Raw genomic sequence first — 21,196 nt, forward strand, 5'->3', positions numbered from 1 at the left:
GGTAGAAACTAGATCTGACGACAGCAGATACTTGTTTGTCAAGTTTAAATGAGCTGTCAAGTAGCACACCCAGATTCCTAACAGTGTCAGGGAAAGAACTAGTGAGAAAACCAAAAGCATCATGAAGTTTGGCACGAAGAGCGTCACTGCCAAAGATCATAATTTCAGTACAAGCAACAGGGGCGGGTAAAGGGTGAGAGAGAGCCGGTGTAGACAGCGCATCCGGCCCTGCAGCATGTCTGCGCTGGTCCAGTCGACTGCCATCTTCCCCGGGAGGGCACAAGCATCGAAGGCGTATGGAAAGGGAGGGGGGATGAGTGTGTGCATATCAGTGTATATGTGTGTGTGTGTGTGTGTCCAGAGTTCAGCTGAGACAGTGTCCTTCGCCCTGCCAGGCTAAGTAAACAGTCTTCCAGCCAACCCAGGTGGCCTTGCATGGAATGGGGGGAACAGACTCAACACAGTCGTTATCAGGGTGTTGTTTTTCGGCTCCAGCCTCGAGACCGCCGCTGGCGCCAAAGGGGGTATCCGCATGAAGTGATGGTGCTTTTTACTTTAGTGCGAACAGCTCATATGAATTTCAAAGCAGTTCTACAGTCCAACACTGGTCTCTCAATCTCCCGTTGGAGAGCCGCGAGCTTCGCCATACTTGCGTTCTGTGATGTTGTCATTTCTTGTGCTCAAGGAGCCGATTCTGAGAACTCACGACAGTGGGCCTCCCCGAGATGTCATCCAATTTGCGCCCAGAGATGTTATTCCGAGCGAGCCCTTCCGAGATGTATCCAGTCTGCAGTCAGAGATCTTATTCTGAGTATTCACAGCAGCCGTAGCCTCTCCAAGATCTTATCCGTGCTGACTCAATGAGCCCATTTTGAGAAACTCACGCCTCTCCCATCGTTCCAATCCCAGCGGTCAGCTTTGTGGGGGTTTGAACAGCTGGTTCCGCTTCCTTAATTCTCCAATAAGCCAGAACCCTGTTACCATGGTTCCGAATAGGTAGATATCTTCAGCACTCAGGCTCACCCGAGCCCAGACTTCTCGTTGAGAAAGTGGTGTCAATTGCATTCAGGGACCAGTTGATCCAATCCATAATTCCTCTTTTAGGTTTTAGGGAACAGACTGAGTGTTCCAGGGAAAAGTAATACAAAACACAAGACAAGACAAGGACATGAGGAGCTAAGCAGGGAAGATAAGGGAGAGGAGAGGAGAAAAAGTGCGACTGCCTTCGCAATTTTTATATATACAAGCTTATTTCAGATATACGAGCTTATTTCAGCTGTGCAGCTGAGCATTTTTACACAGGAGTCTGTGGGAGTGGAGCCTCTAGTGGCCATTAAAGGAACTGCAGTTCATTAACAACTTTCCTTGGGTGGTGTTTGTTCTTTGGTTATATGTGAACAGTTGATGCACACCTGCCAGGATGCTAACACGTAGCTGAAGCATCTGCTCCTGTCAGTCCGTGTGTTTTTTAAATGATGACAGCACTGATGGAGGCTTTCATGGGTAACTACACCCAAATCAGTCCGCACACACAGAAGCCATGAATCGGTGTTCCTTTGACACAAATCTTTATATTTGTGGTTAATTGTGTCCATTTGATGAACACGCACGTCTGTTCTGTCTGTTTTTAGCTGAATCTCATCGACCGCCGTAGAGGAGGCTGCACGTGCTGTCGCCGAGCTCTGCTCTCCTCTAAGAGGCAGAGATGAGGCCGTGAGGCGCTCAGCCCACTCACTCAGACTAACCACGGTGCTTCGCCCTGTTACTACGCAACTACCTGCTGGAGTCTTTATATGAGAGCTCGGTCAGCAGGAGCGGTGGGAGGGGGCGTGCTGATGCATGTACAGTATGTATATCTGCAGAAGGAGCGTCAGTAATAAATAGATATAGAGATTAATGAAGGGAGGCACTGCACAGAGGCACAGGTCGAGTCTGTCGATGTGTTTTCAGGAGTAAGACGAGGATGGATGCAGCTGCAGCCTCTCGTTTAAGAGAGGACAAGCTGCATTCATGCTCGCGATAGGCAGACGGGAATAAAACAAAGGCAGAGTAAAGAGCAGGATGACTCCCACAGTTTGGGGCTCTTCACGTGGAACAGACGATGCTGAAAGAAGCGAGACAAAGCTGCAGAATGAGACGGAGACGACTCCCTCGCCGTCTTTGCGTGTGGTCAAAAGCTACGTGGTGATCACGAGTGAATACTCTGAAAATTGCAAAGGCGGTCGAGAAGAGAAGAAAAACAGACGTGTGTCTGTTATTGTGGCCGCTGCATGATAGGAACATGAGCAGAAACACACAGACTGAGCTCTCTGAAATGTGTGTGAGTGTTAGAAGCAACAGCCTCTTTTTCTCTAATGTAGATCCTGCTCGAGCTTTTACATCTGCAGACTTGTGAGGCTCAGAGTGACGGATGTGACGGCTGCGGCCGTTTTTCTCCCACAGTGGCTTCTCTGAAAATCTTTTTCATCATATACAAGATCTTAATGAGCTCTCAGACTGATGGTTTACTTCTGCTTCCTGGTTATTTACAAGTAAGACTTTTACAGATTAGGCTTAAAACTTTTTTATGAAACATACAGTCAGGTGACCCTGAATCCTCCCTTAGTTATGCAGCAATAGGTGTAGGCTGCTGGGCGATTCCCATGATGCACCGGGTGTTTCTTCTTCACTCACTTCCTCCCCTAACCCCAACCGGTCGCAGCAGATGGCCCCGCCCCTCCCTGAGCCTGGTCCTGCAGGAGGTTGCTTCCTGCTAAAAGGGAGTTTTTCCTTCCCACTGTCACCAAGTGCTTGCCTGTAGGGGGTTGTCTAATTTGGGGTTTCTCTGCATTATTGTAGGGCCTCTACCTTACAATATAAAGCACCTGGAGGTGACTGCTGTTGTGATTTGGTGCTATATGAATGAAACTGAATTTGGCCAACAGGTGGACGGCTGCAGCGTCTAGCCTCAGCCGACTGGAGTCCCTGAACTGGACCTGTGGACCACGTTTGTGCTGGTGTGACCAATAATATGGCTCCTATGAGGTTATTATAAAGCTCTTCTCTAAATATGGTCACGTCTTCTGTCTTCTTTGCCAGGGCTAATGGTGTGCTGCTTCGGTGTTGTAGAAAGGATTGTTCTGATAGTGATGTGCTTGTGCAGCTGATGATGTGTTTTCACCATTATTATGGCTTCAAAAAGACATAAGACAAGAATAACATGATACCGGTAATCCCTCTGCAACCATACAGTCAATACTCTGTAATTACCCATCAGCCTGAAACATTAAGTGCCACGGTGCAGCTACAAGCCCTGTCATCTAAACGAGCAGCTAAACTTGTCCAAAACAAAACCATTTAACTCAAACTCACAGCTACAGATTGTTTCATGGAGCGCTAATGAGAGCAGGGAGACATGTTAAGAGCTGAAACACATTAGAGGCAGATTTGTTTCAGTTCTCCAGCCTACGGTGGAAGATGAGGGCTGACGGAGGATTATGAGTCACGCTTGTGCATGGGGGTGAGAGGTGAGGATGATGATGCTGACGATGAGGCGTGGAGGGCGTGATTTAAGCAGACGGCTGTGATGGAAGCTGCCTGATCACCTCAAGGAGACGCCCACTCCTCTACGGACACACAGAATGCACTCGGTGTTTCTCCTTCACTCGCTTCCTCCCCTAACCCCAACCGGTCTCAGCAGATGGCCCCGCCCCTCCCTGAGCCTGGTCTGTTTGAAATGTCGGAGCCATGAAAACCAGGAACCGCAGCCGTTTAGTGAACCGCACTAATCTTAAATCCACGTGGAGCATTGAAAATATTAACCCCACTGTCATTTATTCAGTGATTCGTTGTCATTTAACAGGATCCACGATGTGAGAACGTCAGATTGGCGACCTGTGAATGCTTTTTATTGTTTCCCACCATCAGACCAAAGCTCACAGGTCGACGACTCATAAACACATTCATGCCTTAGCTTGGCACAGCTGTATATAGATATAAACAAGCCCAAATTAATGTCTGCTATCTTCAGAATAACAAAGGATCGCACTTTGTTTCCTGGGTGGAAAGCATCCTTCTTCATAAAGCAGTTGTGTGCAAATTAAATTGGCCGTCAGCTATAATCTCTTATTCTTCTCTACATAACAAAACTGCAGCTCATCTTTGAGGCCTTTTATCAGAGCTTAGAGACAAATACTGCAGACGCAGCCGCAGGCGTCTCGGTTTGTCAGAATCACAGTATTCAGCAAAATCTGGCTGCTTTTTGTTCCCCTGGCGGTGTTGTGCAGCTCCAGCAGGGGTGTAGCAGTATGAGGCGCCGTTACATGGGCGTTCAGTGAACGTCTCCTTTGAGGATTTGTTGGGCTGGAGGAGGTTTGCTCGGATTGGAAGCTGTAATCCGTCTGAAGAATGGGATTTAGGAGACCATCCAGGTGCTACGAGGCTTAGACCGAGCCGCAGCGATGCAGATCAGGGTTCTGGCATCGACACCGGCCGAGTGTCGGTTTGTCTGTGTGATGGTGTGAGGGCGGAGAGGCCGTGATGCTGAAACGAGGCAGAATCACCAAAGAACCGGGTGTTTCGAAGGTCAAGTGACTCTTAAGATACAAAAGGACAAATCCTCCAACGAGAGTGACCAGCTTCCCTGTTGCCTCTGATTCAGTGACTGAGCGTGCACCAACCCCGAGGCGGTCTCCACTGCAGCTGATCACGAGCGAACGAGCAGCAGCCTCCGGGGCTGGAAAATGAAAGCGAACACCACAGCTCCTCTAATGCCCGGTCGAGCCTCCTAACTGCAGCTCTGCTTTTTGTTACGCACTCATTTGCAGTTTTAAAGTTTGGATTATTAGGGGCGTGGCTTCTTTGACTGACAGGTGGATGGGAACACGGGCAGTTGTAGCTGCAAGCTGTCTGACAGGCTTCACCTCAGCTAAATGGAGTCCCTGAGAAAGACCGTGTTTTACATTTCTGATAAATAATATGGCATCCTGTGTGAATAACTACACCAACAGTCCATCACCCGTGAGCCATACACACCTATGTGGATGAAGCTTGCTAGCAGAGCTCGCTGGTTAGCACCACCCTGTCCAATCACGGTGGCTCCTGCAGCCACAATGCCAACACTGATGCACGGAGTTCAGAAACCATCTGTGTTTGTGTCTGTGGGAGAGTCAAAGACAAACGTTCACCATCACACACAAACGCACTAACATCGTGATGTCGTGAAGTTTCCACAGCTTTGTGATTTTTAACTTAAAATGTGAAACAAGTTAAGAAGAGCTTCAATGAACGATCAGATCCTTTGAGATGAAAATATTTGAGTTCTTTTTGATTGATGTTTTTATTTATCCAAGAATATGTTGCACTACAGAAGCTGCTTCTCACTGAGCCTTTAAAACTGACTGCAGACATAAATACCATCTGCTGGGACGTGAAGGAGATGAACCGACTTCCTGTTACAGGCAAAAGACAGATATGTAATCTAATTTATGGTTATTTTAAGGCATTTCATCAAAAAATGACCAGCAGAGTTACTTTTATTGTCCTTATATGATCGTAACATTAACACGATACACTCATACATACACTCAGAGGACTCCAGTGAAATACAATAGTGCTCAACATATGATGGTGTCATGAGAGCGCGTGATCATGTGATGTGACAGTGATCTTACTGAGAACAAAGTGTCGTTGAAGAAAAACCGTAACTAACTGCCTGCAGCCAAACCATCTCCACTGCAGGGGCGTCAAATACCGCCATCGTGTCCGTTGTTGCGTCTCGGAGATAAGGTGGTGTTTGGCGTGCAGCAGCAGCAAAGACTGTACACGGAGGATGGAGATCGAGGGTGGATTCTGCTTGTTCTTTGTTTCAGTTTGTTTTCATCCACTCTTCGAAACGATCACGAATTGTTGTTAAATTACTCGATTCACTGCTGTGAACCTGCACGTTAACACGATCGAAGGCGTTCACGTCTATCATTCAGTCGACATTCGGCCCCTCCCCCACAGCCGTGAGCTCTGGGCAGTGACCACAAGTATGAGTTTGCTGACAAACTGCTGAACTGGTCTGTGGTTGAAGAGCAGATCTACTGGTCCTCTGAGGTGAACAGAGGAAGCTGAGGTAGTTTGGGCATTTGACTAGGATGCTTTCTACGCCCAACTCAGAGGAAACCCTGGTTAGACCAACAACTACCTCTAAAAGCATTTTCCTCAACGGGCCTGGAGCGCCTGGAGATGTCCCAGGAAAAACTGGCCGATGTTACCGGGGAAAGTCATGGATCAGTAGAAGAAAAAGGATGGATAGTGGAAAAATGAAGCTTACGTGACACTGAGCTGAATTTTAAAGAACACCTCACTAGAAGATGATCCGTCGTGACTTTAAAGAACTTTTAACCAAACAAACAGCTTTTCTCCATCAATGCAAACAATTCCAGTCTGGAGTTGTGTTTGAGCCTAGGACAGGGAAGAACAGGACAGAGTCGGTCATTCCCACCCACGGCCGAATAAGAATCACCAGAAGATGCAAACTCCACACAGATTCAAAGCTTGTTGCTGTGAGGTTGTGATTCGAACCATCACATTGAGCTGCCGCTCTGCTGCACATACAGCAGCAGAGAAGGGGGGAGGTGGAGACTGACGGCTGAAGAAAAAGATGTTCAACACAGACCGAAAACCACGCTCTGCTTTTAAACTCATTTAAAAATCTGATTGTTCCTCACTGAGGAGCTGCTGCAAGTTTCAAATAAAACCTTTTGCAGCCTGCTTTCATTCTGTGGGGTGTCACCAGCTGGCACAGCGGCTAAACCCCTCAAAGAACCAGTATGGGGTTAAATGGAAGCTATCTTTAGAACATTTTCACCACTTCACCTGCACTCAGGCAGTGCTGAGAACGAAGTGAAGCCATTAACCAGACTTCACTGACAAAAACAGTCATTTTAGAGTCCGGGAGGTGTTTGTTTCCTGCTGCCACAGTTCCTGTTTTAATTTGCAGGTTTGGATCCAGTGGGGCCACTTAGCAGCAACAAATTGATGAGAACAGGGATTTATGCCATTTCCATAACCAGTAATAAAATGTAAAGCACAAAGGTATAAACTGTCTCATTTATTTTTGTCGCGGTCAGGTGCATTCATAACGAGCAGGTATCCACGATGCAGTAAAAGTAAAAGCAAAATAATAATAAAAAGCTCAAATGTTTCCTCTTCTGCAGGGAAAAACCTTATTTCTACCTTTTACAAAAAGGGAAAACAAAATATTTGTTTAGCTAGCTACACTTTCCAGTTTGCAATTTAAATGTCACACATGACTGAAGCAGATGAGCCATAAAAAACTGTCCTCAGACTAAAAACTATCCTGATATATATGCAGACCTGCAGTGGTACTATTATGGAACCCAGGGGGACTCCTGCTAGCTAAAAGCTTATTGGTTCAAACCAGTGCTCCTCCCTTGTGTCAAATACTGTCCGTCTATCCAACCATGGATTATCTGCTGTTTATCTGGGTCTGCGTCACGGGGGCGGCAGTCTGAGCAGAAGTGAACAACTATGGCTTCAGGATTACCTGTGGGGGCACCGATAATCTCTCCAGCATCCCCTGGGTCTCCCCAGGGACTCCTTCTGGTATGACATGCCCAAAACAACTCATGTATGAGCCGTTCAGGAGGCAACATGTTCAGATGAACCACCTCAAGGGGTTCCTTTGAGTGTGAAGGAGTGTTGATGTCCCCTGATTTCCCTGGAAATGACAGAAGTCTTCAACCTTTCCCTGAGGCTGAGGCTGGTCCCAGGGGTCCTCTGGAGGAAGCTCATCTGCTCTGCTTATAAACAGTCTGATTCTGTTGGTCACTACACACAGCTTATGGCCACAGAACAGCTTTACTAGAACTCCTTCTATTGGGGCAACAACATAGAGTGCCACCAGGATGGACCCATGCCAACACTTTGTTCTTCAAGAGGGGAAATAGAAGACTTGCACTTTGCACACTCTGATTAACCTTATATGTTTTAAAGTATTAGAACCCCGAAAAGTTGATTCTGTTCATCTGGACGTTTTCAGTGGGAGAAACGTTTCGTCATTCATCCAGGTGACTCCTTCAGTCTCAGCTGACTGCAGGTTAAACAGCCTCCTTGACTCAAACCAGCGTTCTAATAAAGTGTTAGAAGATCAATCATTCACACAAGTAAGCATATAAAAACATATAAAGTTCGATTTAAGCTTTGATTTGACTCAGCCACGCATTCTTCTCATGCACAGAGTATGTTATCTTGGTGACCTGCTAAATAAGTCTCAGCGACACCTCTCACTGCTGAATAGTGAATGCTGAAAGACGAGTGACTTTGCATACCGATGGCCTCCTTTAGTTGATGATGAAAATGCAGCACAGACAGGAAGTGTCCACGCTGCTCTCCTGGCCGTGGGTGTGGGAATGTCTTTTCTTTGCAGGCAGAGCCCAGCTGCACAGAAGAATCATGGAGGATTGTGGAAATACCTCCAAACTTTGCTAACTGCTGTTAAACCGCCTCGTGGGCTTTTCAGAGATTCTCTGGGATTTCTTTTTCGTTTTAGAAAAACAGATATCGAGAATACAGAGCAGAAATTCCAGCTGGTTTATTTCCCCTCCCGAGCTACTCGTCTTCAGTAAGTGCGCTGTGGCCGAGCGATGGCAGGAGTTTGCAGCACTTTCAGTGAATCTGCATATTTATGACAGTGAAGCAGCCTCCATTTCATGCCCGTGTGGCTTCAGAGTCCCTCCCCTGTATTTCATGTGCACAGCTCAGCCATGATAACATAACCTCACGGCTTCACGCCATCCCTCGCTTGATTTACACACACGGACCCATCTCCCTGTGTGACAGCGGCTCAGCCTGTAACCATATAATGGCCCATAACTGCCCGGCACAACTGGACTCTCACAATCATATTGGCTTTTATTTCTTCCAGCTGCTGGAGGTAAAGTGAGTAATGAGCTGTTTTATCCAGAAGGCACAACTCAGCAGCAGGGGAGGAGGAGGAGGAGGGATGTGCCATACAAACGCACTAAGTGCTCTGAAACTTAAGTAGTACAAGGAAAGCAGATTATCCTGTATTTTTAAGCAGAGTTATGCCACAGGGTAGCAAAAGGTTTGAGTGTAACCGACACTGAAAAAGTGAAAAGATCCTTTCGGTGAGGAGGAGAGAAGAAATCAAGCCAAGAATTTATATATGATTGTACAAACCTGCAAACAGAAAGGCCCCAGCCGGCCAGCGGAGTCAGACCTGGAGCTTCTTGGTGTGTGGGCGGGGTTTGTGTTGTCTGGTGATTCGAAATTGGCTGTAGGTGAATGTGGGTAAGAAAGGTTGTTGGTCCTGTGAGAGACTGTACCACGTCTCTCACTCTAGGACAGCCGGGACAAACTTCATCCCCGAACCGGATAACGAGGATGGACGGGTGGACAGGCGAACCTCTGTCTCAAAAAGTATCGAATGTGTCAATAAAAATAGTTAGAACTATGTGTTAGATCAAAATTAGTACAAAGGCAACATATGAAAGGACAAAATTGTGAAACCAAACAACAGCAGGAGATTGAGCGGCTGTAACCACAGGGTTTTGGTCTGTACCGTCAACTGGATGGAGCATGTCTGCAGAGAATGCCACTCAAGAATGCAGGTATGTGTGTTTTAATGACACGATTCAGGTGATACTTAGATACACAGTTGCTGTTAGCTGTTTACTGTTAGCTGTTAGCAGTTTGCTGCTAGCAGTTTGCTGTTAGCAGTTTACTATTAGCTGTTAGCAGTTTGCTGTTGGCTGTTTACTGTTAGCAGTTTGCTGTTAGCTGTTTACTGTTAGCTGTTAGCAGTTTGCTGTTGGCTGTTTACTGTTAGCAGTTTGCTGTTAGCTGTTTACTGTTAGCAGTTTGCTGTTTACTGTTAGCTGTTAGCAGTTAGCTGTTTACTATTAGCTGTTAGCAGTTTGCTGTTAGCTGTTTACTGTTAGCTGTTAGCATGTCACTTCTGTGACTTTTCTGTTTCCCAAAAATACTTTTGCTGTCATCTGAGATGTTTTCTTTTCTTTTTGTGAGCTTTTACTGTATTTTTTTCTATTTCTGTTGTGTTTTGTGTGCTTTCGCTGTATTTTTCTATTTACTGGTGTTTTCTTAAGTCGCAGTGTGTTTGACCTTTCAGGGCCACCGTACCTGCATATCTATTCCAATGTCATGCTTGCCTGTAGTCGTGACTGTATGGGAAAATGTATCTTTAAGAAACACAGCAGCAGCTTGTCTGCTCAGGTTTCAAACAGTTGCAGAGCTTTGGTAAATGAAGGAGCGATGTAGCAAAGTGTTTCTCAGTTCCTCCACCTGCTCTTTGGAAAGTTGTGTCAGTATTTGGGGGAAACAAATCCATGTTAATATCACGTTTGCTGCTCAGCCTTATTGTGCATTTGCTCTGCCAGGAAAGCTAAATTTTCCTTGTTGAATTCTTATAGGCTTAAAATTTGATTTGCAGAATTTGACAGATACGCTGCATCTATCCATCCACCTATCATTCAGTTAGCAAAAAAGCTAACAGCCAGCTAAGCCATCTTTCACCTCTGGCGTCACTTCGTGTACCCGTCACTTTGTCACATGTCCGACTGCTCAGCGAAACACGACGCCAGCGAGGCACCTCGCCCGTGAAAAATCAGATATTCCATCTGCCGGCTCGTCAGAGCAGGTGGCACATGTAACCATTTAGTCAAGTCGACTGTCTACCCCGACAGTCGCTGTGGTGACAGCTAAACGTGCTGCAGAGCCAACATTAAAAGCCAGGGGACAGCTGACATCCCGCACATCCCGGTGTGTCGGTTTAAATATTCCTCGCGGTGCATCCGACTAAATCTTCCCCCTAATTGACAGAGCAGAGGATGTTTTCTGCCAGGCGCACTGACGGCTGGATGCAGCAGAGAGAGGGAGGGGGAGGCTCGAGGATCCACAGAAATGTCTCCTCTGCTCACTGGCTCACTGTTACTTATGAACCAGTGATGTTATTTTACCTTACAGAATATGCCAGGGCTGTAAAACACGAGCAACGTCACCTTACATTCATTCAGACGCAGCGGCAATGTGTGCTGCCGAAGAACAGTACTGTTCCCTGCTGCAGTTTCTCTCACAGCAACTAGTTTTAACTTTCTAGTTTTACAGTTTAACATGGAAGTGAGAAAACACAGGGCAGCTTTCTGAGAATAACTTGGATGGACTTTGAATAAGGAATATGGATCATGGAGTAAATAAACCACTGTGGGCAGATCCGAAACAGACCCAGACTGGATCTGAACTGGATCCAGGCTTGATCACGTCTGAGCGTCATTCAGCAGCACACACTGCTGGGAGGAGTCTGAGAGAAACATGGTTTGTTACCACGGTAACTAACTCAGAGTTGTAGCTACACTGGCATTGTTTACTTTTTACTTAGTATTTTACTCCTCGTTGTTTTCTCAGGTTTAAGTCACAAAACTGGTTGTTTTGGTTTAAAGACACACTTTGCTTTAAGTACACAATGCCTGAAACAAGCTGCTTAAGCTCCTCCCACTTTAAGGTAATTTTCTTCTGATTGGGTGCCCCTCACAAACAGTTTGAACAGCAGTGTGTGTTTCTGAAATGCAGCCAGCTTAGATGAAAGTATCTGAGAATAAACATGATCTCAAAACCCTGAAGGATGATTCCTGAAGATATCCGATCAAACCGGTAAGAAAAGACTTCTAATGTGGCGAGAGAGGAGGTTGGAACAACCACAGTTTAAAGGATCTCAAATCCCTCTGCATGTATTTATGGGAGGGAGGGGGGGGCTCAGAGAAAATCAAAACAACAGAAAAAGTAAAGTTGTTTCAAAGCTGTGAGCAATGTGGATGAGGCTGATCTCCAGGTTGTTGAAAACAGACTCAGAGCAAGTGCTACATTTTCAGGTTGCTTGGAGTGAAAAGCATTAAATGGCTCCAGGGACCGACTAACACTGAAAATGGTGTTGATTGGAAGGATTAGCCTTAGATGAAATAATCTCCCCTTAAAAACAGCTTACAGGCACACAGTGTGAGACAAATTAAAGTCCGCCCATCTGCTTTCTCTTGGTGAACAACTTGTCCAGCTTCACGTCCCTCCTGGCGTCGTTCCCTTTGCCCAAATAAAATGTCCTGTCTGTTTAACTCCAAATTTAAACCCCCAAAGACTTCAGACTTCCTGGTGACATTTTTCCTTTTGTCTGGCAGTGGAGCGTGACGTCTCTGATCAGACGCAGGTGAGTTTTTTAAATTAGTGTTTCGGAGATCATATCTTTGGATATGACACCAAAATGTTCAGTTCGGTGTGATATTTAAAGAGAAAAGCTGAAAAATCTGGCAACAGATCACACATGAAATGATGTGTTTGGCGTCATAAGCAGAGTCATTGATCACATTTGAACTGGAGATGAGGAGAACGTGTGCGGACCAATATCTCATTAAACGCTGGCAGATCCAGAGACCTTGTAGCTTCGACTGCAGTCATTTTAGCTTTTAAACACCAAAACATTTCTATTATGAGTTTGTAAATGTTTGACGTGCACGGAGACTTTAAGGGGAATTTTTAACGTGTTAGTGGCGTTTACCTCTCAGAGAAGATGGTTGGTTCCCTGTATCGGAGAGACGTCCTGCTGTTATCAAAGCACGGACTCTGGAGAGGATTCTCACGCTGCAGCTGGGCAGCTGTTACCTGAAACCAGGAGAAAGTGTTTCTGAAGAAACATTAAAAAATAATCTTTAATGTTTTTCTCCTCGGGCAACAAGGCACAAAATCGCAAATGATGTGTACACTTCTAATACTCACAAATACCCCCACGTCATGACTGGTTTTTAACCGATACCACCTGTTGGCCTCTTCTACCTCCCAGTCAGTGCTGCACAAAGCTTTAAAACCCAAACCTGCGAGGTCAGAATGTATCAGTTACTTTATGAACAATTTGGTTCATTTTCAATTCATTTTCATTTTTAGCACCAAATCATAAAAACAGTCTTTACATTGTGAGGTACAGACCCTAAAATATAACAGAGAAAACCCCCAAAATCTTATGACCCCCTATGAGCAAGCACTTTGGTGACAGTAGGAAGGAAAAACTCCCTTTTACCAGGAAGAAACCTCCGGCAGAACCAGGCTCAGGGAGGGGCGGGGCCATCTGCTGTGATTGGTTGGGGTGAGAGAAGGAAGACAGGATAAAGACATGCTGTGGAAGAGAGACAGAGGTTAATAACAGATATGCGCCTGGTGTTTTCAGCCTCTTGATTTGCCTCAAACGTAAAAAGCTAGTTTCGAACAAACCTGCTGATTTTGTTGGAAGTCTTTGTTGATGGCTTTATTGAAAGTTGTCTCCCGGTGCTCTTCGACCTCCTCCACCACAGCCACAGGCACAGGACAGATTTGTTTCCAGCACCAATCACCAAACTCAATTTCATGAAAATCAGTGGAGAACTGAGAAAAAGCTCCAACCTTGAGCCTGGTTTATTTTACTTTCCTTCTGTTTCTTTAGACATTATACAAAATATAATCTCAGAATTTGTCACAGCTAAACATGATGCATTTATTTTGATTCAGTTAACAGTTACAAACCCAATCATTTTCAGTTCAGTCTGCAGTCGAGGACAAAGAGACGCATTCAGAGCTGATGTTGGAAATGCTGGTGTTCAGTTTTACTTCATCTTAGCAGCTGGGACACACCGAGGCACTCACAGAACACAAAATGCATGGCTGACATTGAATTATGACATAAACATGTCAGACCTTTTGGTTCCACTTGTCAAACATGATGATTTGCTACATGACGGGAAACAGCTGATTTGGACTTTAGGGTCCTGGTTGCACATTTGAAGATGTCACCTTGGATACTGACGGCCACTTTTATGCAATTTGGGGGGAATTTAAATTAACAAGGAAAAGTGTTACCTGCTGATTGCTTTGAAAGAAAATGAGATGGTTCAGAGTTTAAGTTTGCTGGTGTAAGTGTCAGAGTAAAGTATATAAAAGATACCATTAGTTTCAGGACTGTTTTGGCTGCTTACACACATTACACATAACACTTTCTTAAAAGTAATGCAGTTCAGTACTTAATTACTCCAAGGAGAATGTATTTGCATTTCTCTGTAAAATGACCTGAAACAGTCTCATCGTTACCAGTTAACAGTATAAACCTACAGGCTACATCACACACACAACACAAACCTCTATCATAATGAGGACACACACAAAGATGAAAACACAGCATAAAGACACTCTGAAGCCATTGCCATGGTGATTCTGCTTTAGAAACATGAACAGGTAGAAACGACTGCTCATCGGTTTGTTACCTGTTGAAGTTCAGGGTCTGGCTTCTGGCGTCGGCACTCGCTCAGCTTCCACTCTGGGTTTGTGGCTAGCTTAGCGCTAGCATGCTGTCTGTGCAGATGCTTGCGCACAGCTGAAGTTGTGTTAGCAGCATAATGCAGCTGTTTCTGTCCATCGTGCTCTCGACCTTTTCATGTGACAGATATAACGGTAACGTCCATATCCACTGTAGACCGCGCCGCTTTATCCTCCTCCAGCACACAAACTCAAATCACACGATTGTGGTGCAAGTGGAACCGATAAGTGGGATAGATACACAAGCAGATACCAACCGGTCTGCTAACACTCTCCAACCACCAAGCAGCAGTGAAAAAGTCAAAGCACACCAGAAACTGAGACCATTTGTCTTCAAAGTAAAAGTCATGCCTTACTGCTTTTACTTTGAAGGCAAACAGTCTCTGCTTCCAGTCGCACTCTTCACATTTTCACAGTTGGTTGGTAAGTAGTTGTCACGTTTGCAGACCATTTGCAGACTACTGAGGACAGCAGCAATCTGTGAGCAACCAAAGCAGTGCAGCACATTTAACAACAGCAAACAACCTCCTGAAAACACTCGCCAAATAGTCACACATTTTTACCCAGCAACTGGTGGTTACCATGGAGTCCCTGACCGATCTATAGGCCTGTGTGACTGCGGCCTAACACTAACAAGGTATGGGTACAACGAGCAGACACAGATACCCGTTAATCAGTGGCAGTGATCAGGGCCATGCCAATAAATCACTGGAACTGCACTCGGCAAACAGACATTATAATATACGAGTCTACGAGGACTGATTCTTTTGGATATTAGAGGAAGTGCTGCTTTTGGCACAGTTTACTCTCGGAGGTTGCTGCTTCTTGACAATATCACGGTAACAGTTTGCATTAAGTAGAAGAGACGTGTTGTCAGTGACACATATCAGAAACAGATTTGTAAACCATATTTCTTTATTAAAGTTTAAGAAACTCCAAGCAGCATATTCATAAATAAAATAAGGGTCTCCCTTAGATGTACTGTGACAGTCTGTATGCTCTGACAGTTCATGTTTTCATCCTCTGTCGGGGTGTTGGAGTTCGAACATAAACAGGACACACGTAGGCCCTTATCGCCCCGCCCTCCCGGTCACTTCCTCATTGCTGACCAATCGTAACCTCGCTCTGTCCGTCCGTCACGTGGTGGAGCACAGTGCAAAAAGCAAGTTGGTTCACGACAGAGAAGCAACTACTGACACAGTAAGAAAACATCCATATAGAGTGTGTTCAGATGGGAGCTGCGTCAGAGTCGAGGACCGTCACGTTTCTGCGTGTCCGTTTACGCACAGGATGAAACACATGGCAGGTTTTACTTGGTGTCACCGGAGAATTGGTTTTCACACAGACACAGAACATTAGCGTTTCAGCAGAGCTCTAACAGAATCATGGTGAAACTGAATAATGAACATTTCTGCTTGGCAACAACGTAAATCTTCACAGTCACACGTTAAACTTTTTCTTCCCAGTTCAATGACTCAGATTTAATACAGCTATGAAAAACAAACCTTGGTCCTATGATCTGAGTGATTCGGCACAGTGCTTTTACAGTTACATTTCTCAAGTGATCAAGAATTAGGAGCATGAATGAACAGCAACAGAACCAAGTATTTTATCCACACTCTAAGGTGTTACGTGAGAGCGGTACTGCGTGTATGCGTAGTCGGGGACAAACTGTAAATGTTACCTTTAACCTGTCATTGATAAGAGCCATAACATGTTTTTGCATGGTGCGAAACAAAGAAGTACATCGGCTTGTCATTGGTGTTGGAAGAATTTATTCCTAAATCTCTGTGTTTTGTGGTTGAGTCTTTAACAGACCACTGGATTCAATCAGCCACAACATTAAAGCCACCTGTTCAACAGCTTTGGCTTTTGGGCAGTGGACCCATACTGGGGTTTCCGGTGGTATCGAGGATGTAGATCAGATTTGTTCTGGACCGTTTTTCAAAATTTTGATCTGGGTCAACACCTCGGTGTGAACACTGAAAAATACTGGACAAATAGGCTTTGTTGGGGATGTTTCCAAGAGTTTACGAGGTCACATTTTTTCCTCGGGTTGTAATTGTTGGATGTGTTGTGGTTTAGTAGCAAACCTATCTGAATTAATAAAGAATGTTTTTATTATTCTGGTGTCAAATTGTTTGCTTGAAAAGCAAAAAGCTCTGAAGGATTTTTTTCATTTGCAGAAACTTCAGAGTTGAGCTTAATATGATGGAGACTGCTGCCGTTGGGGGGCACCCTTAAGGAGACATTAGGGAGTGTGCTTGCTCTGCACACAGTGATAAAAGCATCATCTACTTCACTCCAGGCTTCGAGGGCCGGTGTCCTGCAGGGTTTAGATGTGTCCTTGATCCAACACAGATGATTTAAATGGCTAAATGACCTCCTCAACATGTCTTGAAGTTCTCCAGAGGCCTGATAATGAACTAATCATCTGAGTCAGGTGTGTTGACCCAGGATGAAATCTAAAACCTGCAGGACACCGGCCCTCGAGGCCTGGAGTTCCCCACCCCTGGTCATCTTTTCTAAGGGACTGCCCAAAAACAACTCGCTGTTAGAAGGCTTCAGCTCCAGTATTTCTGCTGTCTGACTGTCTGTCTGTAAGAATAGAGTGGACATACATGATATGGACACTTAAAAATCTTTCAGTCTGGGTTTCCCCAGTGTGGAAGAAGTGCTGTGCGACAGAACCGGACAGTAAAACCTCCACAGAACGCTCGTGTCTGTAGTTTAAGGAACGAGTTAATCTGCCGCCTGTCCAACAAACACAAACCTACCAACAACACAAGATTCGATGTCCGATCTACAGTTTTGGAACTAAAGCTCTTCATTCTGACAAGTTAAGGTTCCTCAGTTTCCTCTGCCCACGTACACGTTCTATAAATGGAGAGATGAGCGGGTCTGCGTTTTGCTGCTAATGTCCTGAAAACTGTGTGTGATCAACATAGATCCGAACAGCCAGCGTCAGGCTACTGTAAATGAAGTCGACAGTCATTAGGCCCATAGATGCACGTTAACCGTGCTTGTAAAAGCAAAAAGGTGGGGGTGATATGGTCGTTTTATATATTTCTGTTGTTAAATACTTTTACCATAAATGTTCCTCTCACAGTATCCTATAGAGAAAATACTATCCAGTGTTTAGCAAATATATTTAACTTCCCTCTGTTTTACAAGCAGTTGAGGTATGGCACCTGCAGAACGGCCATCATCATGAGCCTCTGTCTGCACTTTGGGTAATGACGCCCTCTGTCATCCCTGCAGGTGATAATGGATCTCATTAGGAATGACTTGTGGAAATACGATGCCTCTCTGAGTCACTCTCTCACTCCTCGTTAGAATAACTGCACTGCTTTGCAAGACGAAACTTGCGTACGAGAGCGTGACGTAAAATTCTCGAGTATAAAAATTAAAGACATATATATTTAGTACCTTTATATTTTTTCTTAAGGTTAAGGCTGCGTTCACACCGACCGCTGTTGGAACTCGGCCGAGCTTCGATATTTGGCCACAAACGAAGCATTACGACTGCCTGAAAACAAAAGTGTCGGCCCTCCTTTAGGAACTCTGTGGGAGCGGTTAGTAAGAGTAAGGATGGAAAGGCGAATACGTTTGATCTGTCACAACTTTTCTTGTGTTTCAGGTCTGTAATTTCAGACTTTCAGACTTCGACTGTTGTCGAAGTTTGTTTGAATAAATTAATAACCATCAATCGTTCTGGCACCAATTTGAATCTGACACTTCCTTCAAATACAAACAGAAGCTCAAAAATATCAAATAAAATGAATACCAGGCTGGCTGATACTCTGGACCGTTTCTGGTTTTTTGTATATATTTGGCTAACAAGAGGGTCTGTCTCAGAGTTGGGAAGCATGCCAGTACTTGTTTTAAATTGGTGCCAACTTTTCATTAGTCTAAAAGCATCTGGACAGAGTTTCATAGAAAAAGACTGTAACTGATTTTCACTGGTTTGCTGGTGGTGCGATGAAGAAGACGAACTCTAAAACTATTCATCATTTAGAAGGTGCAAGCATCTCTCTGAAACCCAGAACAAGTGTTTTTGTGTTCCTGATTTCCTCATCTCGAAGTCGGGTTGGTTTCTGTTTGATGTCTAAAGGTCTGTGGTTCATCCAACCCTAAACATGTTCATTTCTTTCCACAGCTTAAAATACAGAAGCAATTCTCGTAATTTTGAAGCTTTAACGTGACCCAGAAAAGGTTTTTGTAGTAAGTGGTTAAACGGGACTACAGAAACTGTTGGGAGATTTCATCACGTCGAACGCGCGACTGCATTTACAGTTCAAAAATATGATATTTGACTTTGAGACTAAGACCTGTACCGCGTGGGTAGGGAGCCACGGTTCTACACCCTGTCGTGTTCCACAAAGAGGCCAGGCTTGCATGACTGCATCATCGTTTGACCTAAAGACAGCGGTCGGTGCGCTCGCAGCCGTACGTACTCTTCTTCGCTCATTTGCTCGTCACAAACAGACTCTCACCTGGACAGTACTGACGCCAAATAAAAACTCGCTATAAAAACAAACCATTGAGCTGTGTGTAAAATATGAACCCAATAAAAACCCGCTTGTTCCCCCTCAGTGTTTGAATGAACATCATTTACAGTCAACGTAAGAAAAGAATGTAGACTTTTGCTTGGAAAAAACTATGTATATTATATATTTAATACAAATGGGGAAAAAACAAAGAGTGATTTTTTTTTGTCCGATGCTGAAGATATATATAGGGTTGGTACAGAGGTGCATAACAGTAGGTGTCCACCACTAAAAATGTCCCTACAGCGGTGCATCATGGGTAGTCGTTTACATCAATGAGTTGTGGAAAGACATCGTTTAATTTCGGCACTTAGAAAACAATCACAATGAATTTCGCGTCATTGTTTAATTGAACAAAATTTACAAAGCCATTCAAACAGTCATAACTTTTTCATCAATGTTTATATTTTTTTTTTATCTCATTTTGTTTGTTTTTATAACTCAACTTCAAAAATTGAGAATATTCAAAATACACTTTAACCTCACTTCGTTCTCTTGGTATTTACAGATATGTACACGAGAAAAATTACACCCTCCAGCCCGCCGCCCGCTTTTTGTTGTTTTTTGTTAGATTTTTCGTGTGTGTGTTTCTGAACAGATAGTGAGATACAAAATCTTTTTACTTTGTACATATATGTTTTTTTCCTCTATAATAATTTTCCTCTAGGGTTCCCCAACCCGCCTCGCATCCGAACCTGGACCCAGGTCCAGAGAGCAGCCTCCCTCCCACCCACCGCCCCCCTTTTACCCCTCCGATCTTATATCGATGTACTGTGGGTGGCCTCAATGGCTTCGGGTATGGGTCCTGCGGAGACTGCCTGGTAGGACATTGGCATGGGTGTCTTGCCAGGGCTCTGCCGGAAGAGCCCCCCGTTGGGTGCCCTGTGTTTGCACTGCATGGTGCCGCTGAGGTTGGTGCTGCTGAGCGGGTGGTGCGGGGGCAACGTGCTGCTGCCAGGGCCCTGGGATGGGGGTAGCGTCCTGCCTAGGGTCCCCCCATGGTGAGGATGGGGAAGAGGAGGAGGTGGTCCCCCCTCCCCGGGGAGGAAGGTGGTCACAGCGAGGCCCGAGGGCGGGTAGTCCCGCCTGGACTCCGGGCCCGGGACCAGAGAGGCCTGGCTGGGCTGCATGCTGCCGATGTCCAGCGCAGAGATCTCGATAGAGGGGCCGGGGATCTGCTTGTGGGCCAAGTCCTCGTCCAAAAGACTGTTCATACGACGATGCACCTGTTCCAGATTCACCTCCTTGTCCTATAAGTTGAGGAGTGGGGCGGTGGGGTGGGGATGGAGGAGGACAGTGGAGAGACAGGGGGAGGGAGAGAGGGAGGGAGGGACACAGAGGCTGAGATTGGCGATGGGCCGATTTCTCAGACTGATTCAGGTCAGCGTGTGCTCCATGCATTCTCAATCTGATATGGGTTTTTTTTTAACTGACGAGCTTCTATCAGCGATCCAGCTGATAGACTGGCCCGGTTTCATTTTGTAGTCTGGTTTGAAGAGCCCAGTGGAAACTGAGGCCACAGAAACCAATCTGAATGTGCAACTTGAAATCAAACTTGGCCAGTGAGCAGTAAAGGCTTGATGTATGGAGGAAACCGACCCTGGAGCCAAGCTGACTGTCGTGTGCTGCAGAGCTGTTGGAGGCTTGACTATGTCGAGATTGTCATGAATCACATCTGAGATCAATTTTAGATTCATAAACTGAAGCTATGTTTGTGCTTTCTCTGCCCTCGCCGCCCTCGGAGCTGCTACGCTCGTCACAGGAGGATCAGAGAATTGGTTTCCTAGCAGAATAATTTAATCGCCACACTGGCTGACGATGCATCTCCTGCTGACTGCAGACATGCATACTTGTTAGGTATTAATAGACACCCGAGTGTTTCCCTGTTGAACCGCAGGTCTGCTTTAGTACACTGGTCAGGGGAAGGTAAAGGACGAGGGGCGTGCGGGAGGAAGGAGGCGTGATTCGCATAGTGAAAGCGAGGCTTTGAATCTGAGGCCAGATTCTCGACACGTCCCGGTGCGACTGCTGCAGCCCGGCCGGATGATGTTTTAGGAGAGGGTCTTAAAGCGGCCAATCGCTTTACAGCAAAGCAGCTAACATTCCTGAACGCAGCCTGGCTCCAGCATCGGGCTCGCTTCAGTCCAGAAACACAGTGAGATTAGTCCCAGGAACTCACAGTGACACCGGCGACACTCAACACAATGCACACGACACATTACAGATTAATACCACATACATATTCAGTCATGGTGCAGTGTTAGCAGCACATAATACAGAAGGCATGCAACTAC

General features: G+C 45.4%; 1 protein-coding gene across 8 annotated transcripts in view; it reads right to left on the reverse strand.

Annotated features, from left to right (window-relative positions):
• Positions 1 to 14,793: 14,793 nt before the first annotated feature.
• The window catches only part of grid1b (glutamate receptor, ionotropic, delta 1b), a 601,213-nt gene continuing 594,810 nt past the window's right edge, over positions 14,794 to 21,196 (reverse strand). For 7 of the 8 annotated variants that reach the window (XM_082544624.1, XM_082544623.1, XM_082544626.1 and 4 more), the window contains one exon: positions 14,794 to 20,152. In XM_082544624.1, the coding sequence (XP_082400750.1) occupies positions 19,661 to 20,152 (492 nt within the window). In that variant the 3' untranslated portion in view covers positions 14,794 to 19,660. The remainder of the gene's footprint in view (positions 20,153 to 21,196) is intronic. The other variant, XR_014278519.1, reaches the window with a different exon arrangement.

Source organism: Aulonocara stuartgranti, assembly GCF_965226115.1.
Source record: "Aulonocara stuartgranti genome assembly, chromosome: 8".
NCBI lineage: Eukaryota > Metazoa > Chordata > Actinopteri > Cichliformes > Cichlidae > Aulonocara > Aulonocara stuartgranti.